Source organism: Rhea pennata, chromosome 18 (assembly GCF_028389875.1).
Source record: "Rhea pennata isolate bPtePen1 chromosome 18, bPtePen1.pri, whole genome shotgun sequence".
Taxonomy (NCBI): domain Eukaryota; kingdom Metazoa; phylum Chordata; class Aves; order Rheiformes; family Rheidae; genus Rhea; species Rhea pennata.
Window position 1 is genome coordinate 11,812,796 of NC_084680.1, and position 20,624 is coordinate 11,833,419.

Sequence of the window (20,624 nt, forward strand, 5' to 3'; positions counted from 1 at the left end):
AGGGGACCACCAAGACCGCAGTAAACAAGGACTACGCCTGTTTTTTGGCTAGGCTTGGACCAGAGACCCTCTTCCCTTTGCGCACGGGTGTCCCGCGAGCACGCCGGCTCTCTTGGCTGGCAGAGTTCGGCTTGCCGCCGCCTCCCGCGCGGAGCACGCGGACTGTGGGAGCGGAGCCCTTTCCCGCCGCGGAGCCCGGGGCCGCCGCCACGTGGGGCGGCGCGCCGGCGGGAAACGCGCCCGGCCGGCCCCAGCACCCCATTGGCTGCGCTGCGTCACGCGCCGGGCGGGAGCTCACGTGGACGAGGCGGCCGGCAGTGATTGGGCGGAGGGCAGCGGGCGGGGTCACGTGGCGGACGGAGCAGGCCGGCGGAGGCGGCGGCGCCATGTCGCGCTGGCCGGGCCCGGCCGGGCCCCCGCGGCCCGCTGGGGCCGCGCCGCTCCCCGTCGGCCGCGACCTGGACGCGGAGCGCGAGAAGATCCGCAGGGAGATCGAGGAGCTGGAGCGCAGCCTGGAGCCCGGCGGCGGGGCGGCGGGTTCGGAGTGCAGCCTCAGCTCCGGCACGGGTAGGGCCGCCCCCCCGCCGCGGGCCCCCGGCCTCCCCTCAGGGACAGGCCCAGCAGCGGCGGGAGCTCTGTGGCGCGCGGGGAACCGCCAATAAAAGGTGCTTGGGAACGAGTTTCGGAAGCTTTGAGACGAGTCGTTCCCTCAGGGCTTCCCTCAGCCGTTGCCCGCGAGGGAGAAGCGCCTTGCGCCCGCGTTTGGCGTGTGTCCGCGGCGGAGCGGGAGGAGGGGAGCGAGCGGGGCTGGCGGGAGCACCCCGCTGGAGCTCCTGAGTCGGAGCAGGAGAAAACGAGCTGAATTGGGAAGTGTAACAGCCCCATCAGATATTGCCAAGGGCTAAAGCACGATTTTTCCCACGCCGTTGGTTGTATAATTTGTCTCATCCATTTAAACAGGCCGTTGTTGTGAGCCAACCTATTTGTCTTCCTGGGTGGGCCTCTTAAAAAATCAGCTTTCATGGCAAAGAAGGGGGAGTTAAAAGTTCTGGCATCTATACTCGTGGTGTCTGTTGCAACCACTGCATCCACCAGTGTTTTCATCTTGCAAGTCCAAGGAATGTGCCAGGACTCGGTAGCCACACTGAGGACAAAAGCAAACATTGCTGGAGAGTGTGGAAGGGCTGCTAGGTACCTTCAAACTTTAAGTTTGATTTTGTTGGGTTGGAGCATTCACTCAGTTCTGCACTGTGGAGTCTTTATTTTACTATTGATCTCTAAGACCAAGATGCAAGTTGATTCTTGTCATAGTGGTCAGGAGCTGTTATTTTTCCTGCCCTGGAACAAAAAAGTGAATATGCGGAGTATAAGTATCATTTTTGTTTGAGAATATTGGTAGTATCTGAAAACCCTGATACTCGTATCTGAGTTACTATGTGGTGCTCTATTCTGCATGTGTTAATTGAGAAGTCTTTGTTTTTGAGGCCTTCTGTTTTTCACTGCAATCAGCATGTGTGTGTTTATTGTCTAACAGATGATGATGCTGAAGATGATGACTCAGATTCCCATGCTGAAACGGTAACCATTTTCTTTTTAAGCATATCCTTCTATCTGCCAACTGAAGGGAGGAGGAGGCAAGGGGATGTGAATTTTGTGGAAAATCAAGGAAATCTAGGCAATTGGCTTGTCTCTGTAGCTCAGGAAGGACTAATAAAGAACTGGAAACTTAGTTATTCTCACCCAGGTCTTTACTATTCACATGTGGTACAGAGATTTAATTTTGAAACAAATTACAAGGCCTAGAAGCCTTACTGCTCTCGTGCTTGCTGATCTTGGCTGATAGTTGTCACTGGAAGTATGTCAGTGCCTGGGGAGGCAACAGAGGAATTTCACGTGAGAAAAAGATCTCTTGATGACAGGCTGAAGGTTTTTTTTCACTTCTTTGTACCTGAAGAAGGCTTGATTTGTAGAATAGGGGAATTTAATACTAAGACTTTTTACAAGTCCTATTACTTTTGATGTTATGTTAAATACAGTAATTTCTCAGATTCCATATAAGAACACAGAAATATGTTGACATCTGTACAGCAGAATAAAGGAGACGCTTCTTTGTGAAGACAGATCTGCTGATTGTACAAAATTTATTGTCTTTTCATATCTGATAAAGCACTTTCATGAAACTCAGAGCCATGCTTTATTGTGTCTGAAGCATGTGGTAATAAAACATAAGGGCAGAACAGCTTCAGCAGAGGTGCAAATGAGGTGGAAATATGAAAGGATGGTACTGACTCAGCAGTTGGGAGGAGTCCAGTGTGCAGCATTACTTTTTTGCAGTTTACTTGCAGTTTTGCAGTTGATGGCACAAGATCGGTTGTTGGCAAGGTTTGGAGTCAGTCTTTGTGGTTCAAGTAGCAGACTGAATGCTGAAATGAGCAGAAAAAAGGGAGCTAGACAAGGCTGACAACTTGAGGTCTGGAAAATGACAGTCAGGGAGAAACAGTTATTAGCATAAGCAAGGATTGGGTGAAATAATTACTGTGCTACATACTTACTTTTAAAGCAAGCATTTTTCTCTCACTTTTTTTTCTCCCCTTGAACTCTCTAAAATGCCTCTCTTACCTCAAGGAAATGGAAAGGGAAGAGGACAGTAGTGATGATGATATTGAAAATAGTCTCCCAGAGGATCCAGAAACATGTCTGCAGATGAACCATGTGTACCAGGAAGTTATCCAGGAGAAGATTGAGGAAGTTGAACTTTTGATTGCACAAAACAAAGAACAGCAGGTAAGTGAAACAGGAGTAAAATGTTTCTTCTTGTGCTTTTCTGGATTGCCATTTGCTGCCTCTTCCTCTGCCCATCAAGCCCATTGCAGTAAAACTTCACAGAAAATGCTAATGCGTCACAGATACCACTGGAATCAGTTGCAGCAGATGTAGTCTGCTATATGTATGCCTGTGTAGTAACCAGCTTGCTTGGCCAGAAACTGGGGGACTCAACTGTCATGAAGAAAATGAAATTCAAATCCATGTCACCTGACTGTTGGCCCTTCAAATAACTTATACTCGTACTCCAGTTTCCCTGGTTTCTTATCGCCAAAAATGCTACAACTAGAGTATTTTATATCTTGCGTTTAGCTTGTTAAATCAAGATAGGGTGTTGTCCCCCCCTGCCCCCAGCCCCCGTGTTCTGTATTGTATTATACAAACTTGTTAAGTTCTAAAACCCGTGTATGAAACATGCACTAATTTACGGTCTGGTGCTGCAGACTGCTTGAACCCAGCTTGGAATGTTTGTGATGGCTCAGCCACTGCTCTGTGAAATGCGAGAATTTCAAGGAGATACTCATATGTATGCTTCACTAATTCTTGTATTGTAGAAGGAAATCATGTGGGAGCTTGGTGGTCCAAAACCAGCAAAAGCAGGAGATGGCAGAAGTTTACCAGCAAATATATTTTTGGGTCATTTTATGAAGCCGTACTTTAAGGATAAAACAACAGGAATTGTAAGTAACTGTAATTATGTTACGTATTAATATGTAAGTGATAGACTTAAATTGTGCCTTGCGTTCTCTTCTGAGTAAATGTTATTGAACTGAAAATTCATTGTCATATGAGTTCACAATCTTCTGACTGCAAAAAGCTCACTTGTTGCTTACTTTTTCCTGTCTTCTCAAGATAATATCCTCAAGAAGAATTGAAGAGAATAGGTCTGGACATTTTTTACATGTGACAAGCAGAATACAAACGTACCATTTTGAAATGTTTGTTCAATGCATGTCTTGCTATAAAATCTCAAAGCAAGTTCTGAGGTGTGACATTCCAGCTGTAAAACAGTTGAATGTTTTTGTTCTCAACTTAACTTTCATTATCTTCATCTTCATGATTAGTTCTACATTGTTGTTTAATATACTTGTTGAAGCCTGAATGTCTTTGGAACAGAGTTTTCTGAGGCAAATGCCATTTTTTTAATGTGTTTTTAAAGGGTTGCCTGCAAAAGGGGATCCTGATTCTTGGTTGTAGCTAAGATATCAACCATCACTATACATATGAATATAATATTCGAGGAATAAGTGATAATTGTAGTGTTCATTCCTGCCCATAGTGGTACTGTAGGCTAAATTGGTACAAAAAGGGGTGATATGTGTATTTACATTCAAAATGCTGCTTCAGTCAGCTGTCAGCTAATACAAGCAGGCCACTTACTCACTTGAAGTACCTATCTGTATTTGTTTTTGTTTGTTTGTTTTATAATGTCTTCTGGATTATCTGTAAACTAGTATTAATAAAATGTGGCAGTTAATCTAGTGTGGCAGTTGGCACAAGTTTGAGTTGCTAGTCTCTTTTTGAAACAGTTCATGCTACAGTTCTAAAAAGCAAGTGCCCCTTTTCAGTATATTTGACTCTTCTGATGTATTTAACTTTCAATCTTTATTAGGGCCCTCCTTCCAATGAAGATGCCAGGGAAAAGGCAGCTCAAGGCATAAAATCCTTTGAACAACTACTTGCAACAAAATGTAAGAAACTGTGTGTGTTGCTCAGTGCTCTAAAAGAGCTGTAACAAATGGATATATTCATATCACTAGCTTTTTCTCCCCCTTCCATCTGTGGTGAAACATTAACACTTCTGATATTCCATGCTTGGATCCACAGAAAAAATGGTTAAGAATAGATGAGATGCTTTATGAGTTGTTTCACTGATTCAGATTGATGACATACCTCCTGCTTTCATTTGCATTTGTTGTGATGCATAACACTGCTTGTCCTATGAACACTCAAACAAATGAGATGGGGCAAGGATAGCACTGAGATGAGAAGTTCAAGAAGCTCTTAGAGTACTAGATGGTTACATCCACCTGTATGGTTACTTAGGTAATGAACCTTAGCAAGACCTCTTCTGAATGAAGTTAAGCAAGAGGCTGTGACTTGCCGAAGCCAGGCGTGACATTGGTGATTTAAATGGTGGGGGGAGAATCTATCTATCTGATAGCACTTATGCCCGCCCTCATGGTTAGCAGTAAATATGTAGCTAATGAAGATGAACTTCTAGTGAAAATGTACAAGATACTTTAAAAGCACAATTGAAAGCAGTAGGTCTCCCTTTTTCTTGGAAATGGTCTTGCACTAATGACCCTACTCAGATTGCTGTCTTCTTTTTAGGGAAGAGCAGAGAGAAGACATTATTGCAACAATCAGTAGTAAGTGACCGCTTGCAGCGCCTACTTCAGCCAAAGTTACTGAAGTAAGTACTGTGCAAAAATCATCTCTTTCCTGATGAGAACTTAGCATCTTAAGGAAGGAGAGTGAATATGAGTATATTTAATCCTCCTTCAGCACATTCTTGGGTTGTCAATAACTTTGCAGTTCAATAAGGTTACAACCTTAGCAGGGAAACTTCGACTGTCACCCTTTGGCCTGGTAGAGTCATTCTGTAAATTACAGCAGTGAACCCCAAACTTCCCTGTCCTGTGGACACCAGTGCAGAGGATGACAGTACTGCAGGGCAGAAGCCTCTCTGTATGTATCTTTGTATATATCTGTATGTATCTTTGTGTGTCAGCACACAGTATTGAAGGGTTGTGGAGTGTACTGTTCTGACCATAAGCAACAGGCTACAGAATGGAGATCAGGCTTTAAACACCTTGGTGGTAATTTTGCCAATAACTAGCAGATGGAGAGGTTTAATATCCTGAAGGTACTGTGGCATTTCATAGCCATTTAGTTCTTCCCATTAACACAAGGGTATAACTTATTATAGCCTACAAGACTTGGAGCTGGAATTGTGATGCGTACTAAGGACGTCTTAGTGTTGTCCCAGAATAAGTTTATTGTAGAGACCAGGTCCTGCTCCTGGTCAGTATTATTCTGTGTATGGCTCCCAGCTGACAGGAAATTTCTGTGCCTTTGTTAATTGCTCTTGCAGCCATTGTCAGTTTTCTGCAAATACCCAAATGATTAATCTGAAACTTGTTTGGGGTCAACAGCTTGCACCAAAAAGGCAGAAGTAGGGCGTTAAGTCTGCTATGTGGGAAAATCTGGCAGAAAAGGTTGTGTATTGCAGAAATTAACTTCATGGAAATAGTGACATTAATGGGGAAACTCTCTCCCCTACCTCTTCTGTTGCCATTGACCTTGTTCTCATCTAGCTGTGCTAAGTAATGATGAAAATGTCTTTGCACAGGTTGAGTTACTGGAATCAGAAGCTGGAAAAAGTCAAGACAGAAATGGAGAAACAGATCTTGGAAAAACAAATCAAAGAAGCGGAGCGAGAAATAGAGGCAATTAAGTGAGAATTCTTTTTGTTATTTGTGAAAATGAAAGTCTGTTTTTGGAGTTTACCTCTTAAAGTTCCTTCCTTCCTTGAGCACTTCTGGGTATGGCATTTGGAGAAAGCTTTCTTTTAAGAGGTTAATAAATGTTGTTCAAACTCTTCAGAGCTCTCATCTCCACAATTCTTCACTAAAAAAGAATATTTTGGATCTTGATACACAAAGGTAATATTTACAGCTATTGCAGAGATGCTCCTCAAAACAGCTCTTGCTTTAGCAACAAGGAGGCAGAAGGCTCTGAGAATTCTAGATTCTAGTAGTTCTGAGCATTACTCTTTTTAATGTACATATGGAGCAATGTATTTTGATCTTACATTAATAGTAAGTTTCTCCTGCCAAACCAAATATCATCTTACAGGAAACTGTTTTTGAAGAGTACACTGTTTATGCTCAAGTAAAAGCACTTGAGCAAACCCAATAGGGAAGAAACTTTGTTTTGAACGAAGTTACTGATGTTAAGAGCCTGATGGTATGAGGTAGTAAGTCTTCAATTGTCATGGAAATCAGTAAGAGTTGAGAGAAACAAGATCAGGCAGCGAAATTGATTGTTTAATTAACTGTTTAATGTGATTTATTCTTTCCCTTTTTACCTTTTGTACCTGACTTGCTTTAGCCAACTCCCAGAAAGTGACTTGATTGGAAACAGATTCGATGAGCATGACTGGGAGAAAATTTCGAACATCCATGTAAGCTGGGGGATTTGCTATTTTGTTACTTGTGACATTTGTGTCTCGTCTCTTGAGAACTACCTGCCTGGTTTACTTGCCATCACTTTTCATCACAAGTTTTTAGAATTCGACTATTGTGTGATTTCAACTTGGCAAGAACAGAAGTACTTAAAATTTTGATGTTATTACTTTGATGTTTTAATTCTATATAATTTAGCAATTAAGATACATAGAAGTCTACAAAACATATTCCCTATATCTGTGTTTCAGTCTTAGCTACTAGACAAAGCTGACTCTTGCTGTTTTTCTTAGTTTGATGGACATCGTAGTTCAGAAGAATTGAGGAAGTTTTGGCAAAATTGGGAGCATCCGAGCATCAACAAAAAGGAATGGACTGAGGAGGAAATAGAGAAGCTAAAGGAAATAGCTGCTAATCACAATTATCTGGATTGGCAAACTATAGCCCAGGAACTGGGGGTAAGGTTTTCTAAGCTCAAAAGGAAGAAGTGAAAAGTCAGTTCTGTCTTAAATGTGCCTCATATCAATCTTTTACAAAACCAAAGTTAATACTAATTCATTGTTAATGAACATCTTTGAGAAGCCTTCAAATCCAAAACCCCCCAAAAGTTTGATATTCTACATGCTGAGAAAGCTTATAAACATGTTTTGTGGGTTTTTGTTTTGTTTTGTTTTTAAGCTGAATAAGTAGAGGTTTTATAAACACTGAAGTTTGAGAGCTTTTTAATAACAAAAAAATTAGGCTTAGTGTCTTATTTTTATCTTCATAAATATCCATTTACCTGAGGAGCTTTGTTTTCCTTTTATTAAGACAAGCAGGACTGCGTTCCAGTGCCTGCAGAAGTATCAAGCCTATAACAAGGACTTGAAAAGGAAAGAATGGACTAAAGAAGAAGACAAGATGCTTGCAGATCTCATTCAAGAGATGAGAGTTGGAAGTCATATCCCATACAAGAAAAGTAAGTGACTAACAAGCAAGAACTTCTAGTCACCTGTCATGATTTTTTTTTTTTTTTTTTTTTTTTTTACTTTCCCCAGCTTATGTCTGTTAATGCTTTTGCCTGCTAAGAACACCTAGTGTGCTCTGTTTCAAAGAATTTTCTACGGATGCTTCCATTGCCAGAATAATCCCAGTTCTGTCTGCATTTTCTGCCTACCTTTCTAGCTTGTGATCTGGGCAATGTACATCAGTGCTGTTGGCTGGTTTGAAAACTGTATACATACTGATTGCTAGAAACCCTGTATTGGTGAGAAGAATGAAAGAGAAAACCTGAATTTTGTATCTCTTTACCTTAGTGGGAGCAGTGATACAGTGCCTTTTCTTTACCTACAGGCAAGTCTCAGTATATCTGCAAGAGCTTCATATCTCTTGTAATCTTTATCTATATTTCAAACTGGTTTGAAACTGGCTGAGAGTTATTAGGAAGTCAACTATTATACCAGTTTTTGCTGCTATGCCCAAAAGCCTTTTCTAGGTGATAGTACTGCAGTCTGTTCCACAGAAGTGTGGAAAGCGGTGTAACTATTGAGTCAAATTGAGAATTATAACCAAGTGTCTGAAGTCCTAAATCCACACCTGTGAGTCAAACACTTGATGGCTTGAACCTGTCAGATCTGTATCAGAGCTGAAACCTTTCTTAGTTCTGAGGCAATGCAAGATAGATTGTTGTGGTCATTTTATGTATAATATGGATAATGCTATTATAAATGGTAATAAATTGTGTGTGCCGTTCTCTTTTAAATATCATTGTTTAAAAATTCACACTGATTTAATACTTCATGGCAATCCACTGTTTGAAAATGTCACAGCTACAATGTAAGTAAATGAAGAAACAGTCTGCAGCAGACTGATGTGTACTTTTAAATTTCTAGTTGCTTATTATATGGAAGGAAGAGATTCTACCCAGCTGATTTACCGATGGACAAAGAGTGTGGATCCCAGTTTGAAGAAAGGACCCTGGACGCCAGAGGAAGATGCTGTAAGCTTCTTTCTCTGATATCTAGAATTGCATGGTGCAAAATGTGGGAAGGTTAGACTGTTGAAATGCTGCATGTCTGTATACATCCAAGCTTTAACAGCTACACAAACAAATGTAAAATGGATCAAGACAGACAGCTTACGAGTCAGGAGGGCTTATAAGTTTCCAAATGCTTCTGTTTCCTGATTTACTACACAGTGGAAATAGATAAAACTGCTTCTGTCTCCGGTCTGTTAGCATTATTACTGGTGAAAATTTCAACTCTTGCTTTGTCTAATTAATATAGATGTTGTTGGCTGCAGTTAAGAAGTACGGAGCCCGTGACTGGTATAAAATTCGAACAGAAGTACCGGGAAGAAGCGATGCTCAGTGCAGAGATCGGTCAGTATACTAAACATAGCAGCTGTGCCTTCAAATTTCTTATTTGAAACAAGATGTAACTTACTTTATGAATCTGTTTTGCTTACACCAAACAGAGGGGTCATCAAACTTGAGTGAGTAAAGGTAGGGAGAGAAGGTTGTGTATTATCTGTTTCTGTGAAACCGATTTAGTCAGTGACAGCCTGTAACTGAACACGAATGGTAAGAAAGGTGTTAAGTGATTTTTCAGCATTGGACCTGACTTTAGGAGACTGTTAGAGTGCAGTTTGTCCTAATTCTAGTGACCTGTTTTACATCTGCTTGTTGTAATTCTTAGTCATGTGGCCTGGTATTTTTGAAAACAAAGGGACTGTAGAGGTGCTGTATTGAAGGGGTAGGGATGGACCTTGTAGCAAGAGGAAAGACTTGATAAGGATGCTTTCTTTGTTCAGTCTTAGATTATGCACTAGTGATCAGAATTATATGAGCAAGTTGAATGATTCTTGCTGTAATCTTTCATTTTGAAGGTACTTAAAAGCATTGCACTGTGATGTAAAGAAAGGCAAGTGGAGTTTAGAAGAGGAGGAGCAACTAATTGAACTGGTGCAAAAGCATGGGCTGGGTAAGTGTTACTATGGCTTCATCTTTAAAATCTTGAAATTTTTTTGAGTTGCCTTCATTTCCATTTTAATTAAAATCCTGTGCCTGACATTAGCAGTCTCTGCATCCTACTAATGATTGCAACCTTACTTATGTTGCATAGTCTGTTTCTGGAAAATCAGATATTGAAGGATTATATAATAGAGTTTTATAGCCATATTTGTTACAGCTCTAGTGCCTGGTTGTTTAGAGGAGAGCTTATCAGAAAAGGAACACAGCCTGGAAAAAGTTCTGTTCCCGTAGTTTCTCTAAGGCTATTTTCCTTAACAAATAGAAACTTTCCAGCATTCAATCTTAGCTTTCTTCTAAAAGTTCATGTGAGGGAATTTATAGTGCTATTTAGGATTTTCATCATTTGTTGCAGTTTCTAACTCTAGGTGTGTGTATAGTAGTGAGAACTTTGCTTCAAGACCAGCATGGGCATTGGGCATTTGCAATACATTCATATAGTAACTCTCTCTCTTACGTGTAATAAGTATATAATACTCTACACTGGAAAGGTCTATCACTTCTGGAATAATGTGAGGTTTTATGCATATTGCTACAAGTAACCCCTCAATTTATTTCAGATAAAAGAAATTTTCTTAATCTCTTTCTTTCCGATCCCTATTGTTACACTGAATTTCACAGCCCTTTTCTCTTTGTGTATGGTCAATTTAAGTTTCTCAGTGTAGATGAACAGGTTCCTCTACCTGATCCTTTTAGGTACCACTAAAAGAAAGATGGACACTTTTTAACAGCTCAATAGAAGCATAATTTTAAGCTATCCATAGGCTTGTTTTGAGATAACGGTCTCTTTTATGTAATGTTGCACTTGCTCTACCCCTGTCAGACTGTTTTCACTTAGATTGGTGTGACACTGAAGTGCAGCGGTCTTGTTCAAATGTTTCCATGAAGCTATGTACATAAGTTCTATTATATGCAAATCAAATACTTCTGAAGCCGGGTGGGTTAGGTTTCCTAAATGACGTGTAGCACAACTTGATGCCAGTCTGAGGAGATCAGTTACTGTCTGGCTGTCTTTGATTTGAGAAGATGCAACGTTTCACTAAGCAGCTTGGGAGGGGTATGTTTTTCACTTGTTTTTTAAAACATCTTTAAAAGATGGTTCAGTGAAAAGCCTCTTACCTGCATCTGAATATTAATGTCTAGCAGATTTTGTGGAAAAGGAATAGTGTTTCATCAGTTTGTGGAGTATTAATAGGTTTGCTCTACTTTGCATTCTTTTTAGGTCACTGGAGTAAAATAGCTTCTGAACTGCCACATCGCACTGGCTCCCAATGTCTAAGCAAGTGGAAACTCATGATTGGGTCTAAGGTATTGTGAAAATCTTGCTAGATCAAAAGCCCATCTCCTTTTAATAAGGTTCTCTAAAGTAGAAGTGATATTCTGTGAAAACAATAGTAAAGCTGACATTGATTTCACACAGTCAAGATTTTTGTCATAAATGTTTAGGGTCTAATTTTTTGATGCATTAAGGCAGCCTTTGCTCAGAAGGTCTTCAGTACTAAAAGTGTTTAAAAGTATTTGCTCTCCATCCAGAATTTCTTTATTGTCCTGGAATGTTCATAAGGATGTGATATATTTAGGTTTTTATGTATGGTACCTCATGAGTTTCCTGTTTTGGTATAAGGCACTCCAGAACTCTAGTTGCTTATTTAGAGGCTTTATTGAAATATCATCATCTTTTTGTTAGCAAAGCACCTATAGGTATCTCTTCTGCAGTACTGCATCTCAAATGTAGGGCTGCTATATGTGCAGTTTCTAAAATCTGGCTCCTGGCCCTGGGGAAGGTTTCCTGGATGCCTGAATGCGTGGAGACAGGGCAACTGAACTTGTTTTTTTTTTTTCCTCCACATAAGCTAGTGTTAAGATCTGACACGTCCCCACCAGTAGCTTCTTCTTTGCATACAATAGTGTGAACCACTAAAAATCTGGGTCCAAAGGCAACTGAATTGTACTGGATTTGTTTAATCTTAGAAGTAAAGCAGAACTATCTATTTGGAGACTAAAGCTTACTGATAGGATCCTACTCCTCAAAACTTTTTAACTTAATACTTTCAGTACTAACTTAAGAGGTTTGCAAGTCAGGACTTTGGCTAAGGCTTGTCTGTGCTCTCTTTAACTAAGGAAAAAAGGTCTAGGCCAAAGAAACGCCGGCATGGATGCAGAGAGAGTTCCAGCTCTTCAGAGAGTAGCAGTGAAGACATAGAACTGGAGATAACGGACAGTTCAGAGGAGGAAACAAACAAGGAGGAGGAATGCGCTTTTCCTAGCATTGATTTGTGGATACCGACACGGGCAAACCCACAGGAGTCAAACAAAGGAAGATGCCAAAGTTCTTCCCTTTTCTCTCCAATGACCGCTGATGCGAAGATCAGTAGCAGTGAAGTTCCATATGCACCATCTGATGGAGGCAAGGATGGAGTTGCCGATAAATCGTCAGAGTTGAACACCATCCTGAGGGGCCTTGCGCATCCACATTCAACTGACATCAGTGTGAAGAATCCCATAGAAGAAGTGACCAAGGTGATTGTGGGGATACTCATTCTGCTTTTAATGGGGTTGGCGCTCAGATCAAAAATCACCAGGAAACAAGTTAATCTTTGCAAAGGTTTTGTGATTCTTTTTCATGTTAAGAATTGCATGCATAGCCACAGACTGCAGGGCCAATTGCACTGACAACTTCGTTGGTTATAGAGGTAGCGTGTGATGGGTGTTACAGTGTGCAAGGGTTGTGAGTGCCTATCTAGTGTAAAGATTCTTTGGTTTTGTTTATAGATGCAGCATTATTTTTACTAGTGGACATTTAGGGAAATGTGAGTGCCTTTCCCTTCTTTCTTTCCTTTCTCTTGTATTGTTAGGCTAAAAAATGCAAAGAGAATCGTCCAATAAATATTGACCCTCAGTTTGTGGATTTTGTAGATACCTCACAGGAGGGCTTTTATAAAATGGACATTTGGTATTGTGGTAGTGCACAAGGACTAAATAATACAGTAAACACCTGCACTTCGGGGCCAGCTTAATATAATAAGATACTTCCAGTACCGAATGGTAAATCTTCTTTGTATAATGTTAGCATAAGTCATTTTCTGTGGGACACTTTCCTTTTTTCTCTCTTTTTGTATACTTTCTAGGCTTCCAGATGTGGAAAGCAAGTGCTGCGGGTTACCCTGGATAATGTGAGAAGAGCATTAAGAAAAAACACGTACTTTCAGAGGAAACATGTAAGTTTCTGTCTTGTCTGCTCTTGCAGTGGGAGCACTGCATGTCTGTTTATAACAGGAAATGTTATTTGATAAATAACAGATTTTGTGCTTTGGTCCAAGAGGAAAAGCTTATAACTCTTTTTCATAATCATGCATTCTATGGAGTCCTGTGAATAGTATGTCCCAGGAGTAATTATGGTAGAACTTTCCTAATTGAACCCCTAATTATTTATTTATTCCTACCCAGCAATCACAGATGGTAAAACCTTCTGCCACCCCTTCAACAAAACTACCTGGAGTTAGTACACCTGTTGGCCAAGGGCCTCAGGGACTGCAGAACAGCGTGGAGAAAACTTTCCGTCAAGAGAGAGAGCGTTTGAAAAGAATAAACCTTGACAGAAGGCTTCTAATGGCTGTGACACCTTGGGTAGGCAATGTACTGCTGCCTTGCACCTTGCAAAGTGGGAAGATGGCTTTTCATCAGACTAAAGGTAGAGATGACCCATCAAGGGTAGGACCCTTCTACTTCTTGCCCCCGCTTTCTGAGTTCTTATTAGTGAACGCCCAGCTAATTTTCACATTGGACTTTTTTCTAGCTGATACCATTCAAGAGAAGATTAGGTCCATCAGTCTCACGAGCACTCCCCTGTTCACGCTTTTCATTCAGGTAGATTTTACTATCTTAATGGCATTCTCTGCTTCAGAACAGTAGTGATCTTTATTTGTGTATTAGATGCTTAAACAAATGGTTTATTTTTGTGTGTTAAACTGTTTGTGTAATTGTTGGATTAGTCACTCTTGGCTTATGAATGATCTTAAATGCTATACCCCAAATCTAATACCATCAGGAATATTTCTGTAAGTACAAGAACATTCCCAGAATCTTTCACATGAAGCCTTCTCCCATCCATATTGTCTCGTCTTGTCTCCATCAGAATGTCTTTGTTCTGAATCAAACATTAATACGGTTCTCATCTTGCAGCTCTTTCAGATTGATACCAATGGCTGCATGAAAGTTATTCGTGAGAGAAGGCTAAGGCAGTCAGAGCTCCTTAAGGCTAGTGTGAGAAGGCCTCAGCAGGTATTGCATATGCTCTATTTTTAATCCTTTTTTTTTGCTTAAGCCTTGATTCTAAGTAGACACTTTTAACTGGCTGTGACAATTGTTGTTTGTGAGTGTGTGTTACCAGCTTGCTTTGGTTCAGAAGTGCAATAAAATGCTGTCTGCGTGGTCATGTGTATAGGATGTGGGTTTGATTCATGTCTATGCTGTTTTAATGATCTTTAGATATCTCAGAGTATAATTTATTATAATTTTTTGGCAGGCTTCCCAAAATGTGGAGACTTCTTCAGGTACCTATCGGAACACTTATTTTTACGATGTACAAGGACTTTCACTTAATTCATCATCATAATGTTAAGCACCAGTTTAACTGAAGGAAAGCTTTTGGAACAAAACCACATTGTCTTGCTCATTTTTGCTAGCTCTTAGATTTTTTTCAGTTATTGGCTAAGTATGTTACCCTTTTGGTAAGAAGTAGCAAAAATACTGAAAGGAAAGGGAGAACTGTGGCACCAGTTCTGCAAACCCTCACTGATGCTTTCCTCCAGTGAGGTGCTGGCCACGTGCTGTAGTGACGATGCTGGCCCAGACCAGAGCCCCAGTTCCTAGTTGTCGTCCTGGCTGGTGTGGAGTGCCTGTGTTATGCTGAGAGTACACTTTCTCATGTGCAGTGTTAAAGCGCATTTCTTGCCTGTATGTGATTTCTGGGAAAACCATTGTGTCAATACAGAATGATTGCTGAGCTTGCTGTATCAGTGTTGTCTGGAGGACCTCAGAAGTTGGCTTGATTAAATCCATGCTGTAGGGTTGCAGGAACTCCTTGTCTCTCTTAAATGGGAATTCTGCTGCTGCTTGTGCAGAGTACGTGATATTTAATAGCTGAGGAATGACTTTTAAAGTCTTTTCATTCTTTGAAAATCCTGCTCAAACTCCCGCTTTTTTTTTTTTCCTCCCCCCCCATAGGCAATTCATTGCACCCTTGCACTCAGAGGAACTCCCAAAGAGGTGTACCAAAGAGCACTGTCAGGAGACCTGTTGCCTTAAAAGCAAAGCAGACTTCCATTACTGTTCTGGAGAGCAGTGCTCCTTCTCTTGCCACACAGGCAGCTCTTCAAACCCAAGTTCAAAGGCAAAAGCCTAAAACTGTCTCAGAATTGCTGAGGGAGAAAAGGCTAAGGGAATCCGCGGCAAAGAAAGCTATGCAGAGAACAGTATTTGTTGCCCCACAGATGTTGGTTTCGGGGCCAATGATAATCCAGCATCCACCACAGCAAATCATTCCTTCTGCACAAGTAAAGAGCAAACTTGCAGCAGCTGCTTGTACCAGTAGCCAAGTACAGTGTGCACCAGTACCTTTGCCAGCATTTACTTCTGTTGCAGGTTCTACTTCTACTACCGTTGTGCTTGAAAACCATTCCTCACCAGTACCAGCTGTGGAAAGCCCTGGTTCCTCCCAAGGGACAAAAGCACAGTCCAGTAAGGAACTAAACGAGCAAGCTTTTGAAAGTAGTCCTGAGGGAGGGAGTTTTCCAGCTGTGAATCCAGCTACAGTGCAAAAGGCCCCAGATCTGGGAAGGACAAATGGTCAGGTCATGGCTGGTACCTCAGCTCCAGTAGTGTTGCAAAACCAAGCTTTTGTGCCACATCAAATTACAGTGCTGCCTGTTGGCATGGAGTCCAGCAACAAAAAAGTGTCTCTTTCTGCAGCAACTACCTGTGAGCTAAATGGTGGTGGGCCACAGCAGAGGCCAGTCAATCTATTGCCTGCTCTTGTTACTCCACAAACTAGTTCCCCTTTGATTACTAACAGCATTTTGCCTATCACATGGGTTGTAACACCACAGGCTTTGCTTCCCACCTCTGTGCAGACTGTTGTGGGTATTCAAGGACTGCCAGCTGCTGCTGTGAGAAATCAAAGTGAGGCAGGTGTGACTTGCAATGGCAATGGTTCCAGTGGTTTCGGAGTGCCTCCTGTACCAGCTGGAGCAAGCGTCTCCCCTGCTAGCAGTACAGGGACAAAAGCTCTAAGTCCTCAGCTAGCTGAAGGGGTACCGTTGGGAAAGATGGTTGGATTAAACCATTCCACACTGCTGCTACCTTCAACCTCAGCTAATTCTGGATGCAGCCCTTTGAACACTTCTGCAACACCTGCCTGTTCAAATGGATTCCCCAAAATTTCTGACTGCTCTGCAAATCAGATGGCATTTCCAGTTGATGCACCAACCCTGCATACTTTGTTGCTGCCGCAGACACAGCCACCTGCAAGTGCTCAAGGATCTGATTCCCATTCTGTGCCAAGTCCCATGAACTTGGGAAGGAGCCATGACTCTATTACAACAGACGAATCACCTTCCAATGCAAACACCACCATGGAAGCAGTTGTGCTCCAGCCAAGAGATCCGCTTCCTCATAGCAATGTCCCAGGTAACTCTAATTGCTTTGCTGCCCAAGTATTGAAAAACCGGCCTATTGCCTGCAAACCACCGACAGCACAGCCTGCTGACAGTCTGCCACAGTCAACAACTTCCAGTGCAGAAAAGAATCTGCTTGACTTTAGCCTGATTTCCCTTGAAGATGAGGTGCTAGTGAAGGAATGGCTGAATGGGAAGCAAGGTGTCCAGGTACCATCACTGCAAACCAGGCTGCCTTATTTGCCACCTTTTCTGTGCAATTTAAAAACCCTCTCAAAGCTACTTCTGCAGAAGGCAGCTCTAGAAGAGCGTGCAGCATGTCTTTTGCCTGCTGATGCAAGTCACGATGAGGAGGCTAGGGATGACTTGCATGCTATCAGTGAATTGGTACAGCAGAAACTTGGTGATAACCCTGCTTATCTCCTATTGAAAGCCAGATTCCTAGCAGCCTTTACACTCCCAGCTGTGCTAGCAACTCTGCCTCCTCCAAAAGTGACAACAACCCTGTCGGCTAGCAGGAAGGAATACAAAGAGAGTGATGAAGAGGAGTGGCAGAGTGAGAAGGAAGTGGAAGATGAAGAGAGCTGTGGGAAAGACTTAACAAGTGTACAGCTGGATGGGACAGCTGGTGCTGAGCCTGGAGACGATGCTGACTTACTGAGTCAGGTAAAACAGAGCTGTTGGATGCTAAAAGCAGAAAGTTACTGCTAACTAAACGATATTCCACTGGAATCAAAGGGGAAAAACCCTAGTGATCTTAGTGGAACAGAAATTTGATCCTGAATGGTTCTTTTCAATAAGCATAGTTTTGCAGCTGATAAAAGAATAAGTCTAAAAATTGGAACTTACCCATAGTAGAAGCCTGCAGTAGTTGTTCCACTGTGGCTCTGATTTTTGCATCTGGGTCAAGTTCAGTTTAGTTTGAACTGTGAGCAGCGGTCCAAAAATCACCAACAATTTCTCACTGCCAGATAGCCTTTCTTGTCTTATTGCCAATGTCAGTCCTGCATAATCTTCAACCAGCCTTCCTTCTATCCTGTTTTTTGGATGACTGTGTGTCCAGTGCAGAAAGCAACACGGTAGTTAGTTTGTTTTAATGGTGCTTTTCAGTGGAATGTTTGAGGTGGGTGTATGATTCATGAGAAATCAGAAGTCTGCGTTGACCGAGGTCTGGGGCATTGTCTGGCGTTGGCAGTGTGTGGCAGGCACAATCTCTCTAACAAATTGTGCCTGGACAAAGACTATAGTAGGAATGCTCTAGTTTGATCGTGGTAGCAGAAGCATGTTCTGCTGGAAGAAATGCTAATGTTGGTTGAATGTTTTACTCTGAAAATGTGATGTAAGCGGGAATCTTTGTGCTTGCTGTGATACTGGTGGTAGGGTGTTGTGCCCAGTGCTTACTCTGGAATGAAAATGGAAGACTGTTTCAAAAACACTAAAATATAGCTGAAGGGGTTTTCTTGCACACTGAATCAGGAGTTGCATTATTATGAGGATCCTGTCTTCTGTTTATGTTATGTTGCAGGACGTGGAAGCTGAAGAGATGGCTTCACAGTCCACCTTGGGTTCCTGCACTGATGTGACTGATGCTACTCCTCCTCAAATCAGGAGAAGTGCCCGCTTCAGGAAAAGGAAGAGGACATAAGGGAATATGTTAGTAACTGCTCTGTGAATCCTGTATTTCGTGTCTCAGAAAAGAGAACCAGAGATGCATTTGTCTGTGGCACAGCTGAGCCAATGAATCGTGACCTAGAAGGAGACTGAAATGGCCTTGACTTGTGTTCCCTTGAGATGGAGTTCTGTAATCAGCAGTTAATCATAGATTAAGTGCTTTGATTGTGTGGGGAGGCATGATTTATGTCTGCCTGATAAAATTATTTATATATAAGCTGTTAAATTCAAACAATTAGCAACCTTTTAGTCCCTGCAACTGTCAATTAGTAGAATACCTAATCAGTAGTACTCTACACCTTTGACTCCTAGAATGAGACCTATAGAATAACAGAGAGTCGTGATTTGTAGGACAGGAGAGCCTAGGCAGCTACTAGTGAAAAAGGGGTTATGTGTGCGAGCACTGAACACTTGCAGTAGAAGCCAGAGTAAATCCCACGTGGTTGTGGAGCTCCTTGCTCTGTGTTGTCCACTGGTCCTGTCAGTCCTGTGCAGGTAGCCGCATCTCTCTGTGTAATTTGGTATCTTCCATAGCCTGACTTGCAATTCTTTCAAAGGAAGCAAAGAATTGTGTCTAATATTGGTAGAAAATGGGGCTTGAGAACACTTGGTGATTTTTTTTTGGTGTTTAGCACCTTGTCTTTGAACAATTTTGTGGATTTTCTTTGGGCTTCGTTCCTCTACATGTATAACAGGGAAGTTTCTGTAGGGCACAAGCTTGCAGTGTCTTAACATATGTTGAAGCCTTTGGTGGAATGGACTGAAAAAGCTTATGTTGATTTGGTTGCTTGTAGGATGAGATTGTTTGTGTTTAATACTTCCCCCCCCCCCCCCCCCAAATTTGGTTTTAGGAAATCTCAAGTGATAACTTTTACAGAAAAGTTCTGTGACTAATTGGAGTTGTTTGTGCTCTGTTACAGGAGTCCCTTGAGTGAAATGAGGTCTGCCTTCCTACATGGCAGTAGCAGCTATTCTTTGCACTATTCACTTTTAACACTTCCGACAAGCTGGCCAGACAGACCTGGGGAAGAAAGGGAAATGACTGCACTGACTTTTTCCATCACCTAACCAAGTCTCTGTATTTAAACAAATTTCGAATAATGAAACAAAACTTTGGGAGGGAAGTCTTTCCGGCACAGACCAATCTCATTCTCGTTCAAACTAATGTCTGCCGTAGATAATGTTGGGAAAGATTGCTGAAGATCGGGGAAGCCAGCAATGCTAGTTATTTATTTCCTTTTTGTGTCAGCCACTATTTATATGAATGTTTGTCCACATTTAGAATATGTGGGTCACTGAGGGGTATTTTTTTAGTGCTGTGACAGTATTTTTGTTTGACAAGTAACTGACTGAAATAATGCTGCTGAATAAGCAGTAGATTAATTTTGTATCAAAATGTGTTTTGAGTATTTGTTGAAATACAGATATTTTATTTTTCTCACTTAAAAAATTATTTAGCGCCTCTGTTTTTTTTCTGGTAAGTAGTGCTTTCCTGTGTGTATGAGTGTGATTACTAACAAATGAAGTGTGTTTGAACAAAAGCTAAGGAGGATGTGGCGAGTTAATGTGCGTGTGGCTAAAAGTGCAGGTTGAATTTGACTTTGATTCTTTCATAGACTGCCCTGTGCAGCCATCAGCAAATCACTTAGCAGAAGTTATTTCCTCATTCAGAAAGCAGGGATTTCTGTCTTACAGAGAAGGTAAGGTGCAAGGGGAAGCTGAATCAAAGCTGGTAAAACACGATGGGAAAGAGCTGTAGAGTGCTCCACTCCACTGCACTGGCTAAGCTTCCCAAGAGCAGTGTGCTGTGCAGTACAATTCTACTCTGGCCTCTTCAGCAGAGTTGTGTGGGTGCATAGGGGAAATGATGTGCACCAACGTTGCTGTAATTGGGGTGCCAAGACACTGCAGAGCAGGAGGAAGGATTTTGAAATAGCTTGCTATTCTCAGTGTACACTCTATCTTCTACAGTCCAGGATGAATCACTTTTTTTTCCAAGAAATGAAAGTCTGCCATACAGTTCTGTGCTCCGTTCACCACAGGGTCGTTCCCATGAGGCACTGGTAGCACCTGGGATCTGTGCTCTAAATGAGTCTTGTCCTTTGCAAATGCCACTCGAGAGACCCTTATTGTAATCCCACTACTTGTGGAAATATTTTATACGATTATCAGAAAAAGCTACCTTTAAATACATAAAAAGACTGAAGATTAACTGATCAATTTCGAACAAGAATCCTTGAACCTGCCTAGATTGATTAA

At 41.7% G+C, this 20,624-nt stretch overlaps 1 protein-coding gene across 1 annotated transcript; it reads left to right on the forward strand.

The window, feature by feature from the left end:
- The first annotated feature begins 164 nt into the window (after window positions 1-164).
- Window positions 165-19,797, forward strand: SNAPC4 (small nuclear RNA activating complex polypeptide 4). Its single transcript, XM_062590739.1, has 23 exons — window positions 165-567; window positions 1,535-1,578; window positions 2,626-2,784; window positions 3,378-3,503; window positions 4,436-4,514; window positions 5,158-5,239; window positions 6,179-6,283; window positions 6,940-7,012; window positions 7,307-7,471; window positions 7,824-7,971; window positions 8,885-8,991; window positions 9,278-9,372; window positions 9,879-9,973; window positions 11,243-11,328; window positions 12,142-12,540; window positions 13,149-13,238; window positions 13,468-13,711; window positions 13,817-13,887; window positions 14,203-14,301; window positions 14,546-14,573; window positions 15,247-17,360; window positions 18,220-18,347; window positions 19,286-19,797. The coding sequence occupies exons 1-22, from the start codon at window positions 387-389 to the stop codon at window positions 18,337-18,339; spliced, it is 4,710 nt and encodes a 1,569-aa protein (XP_062446723.1). The 5' UTR covers window positions 165-386; the 3' UTR covers window positions 18,340-18,347; window positions 19,286-19,797.
- Window positions 19,798-20,624: the final 827 nt, after the last annotated feature.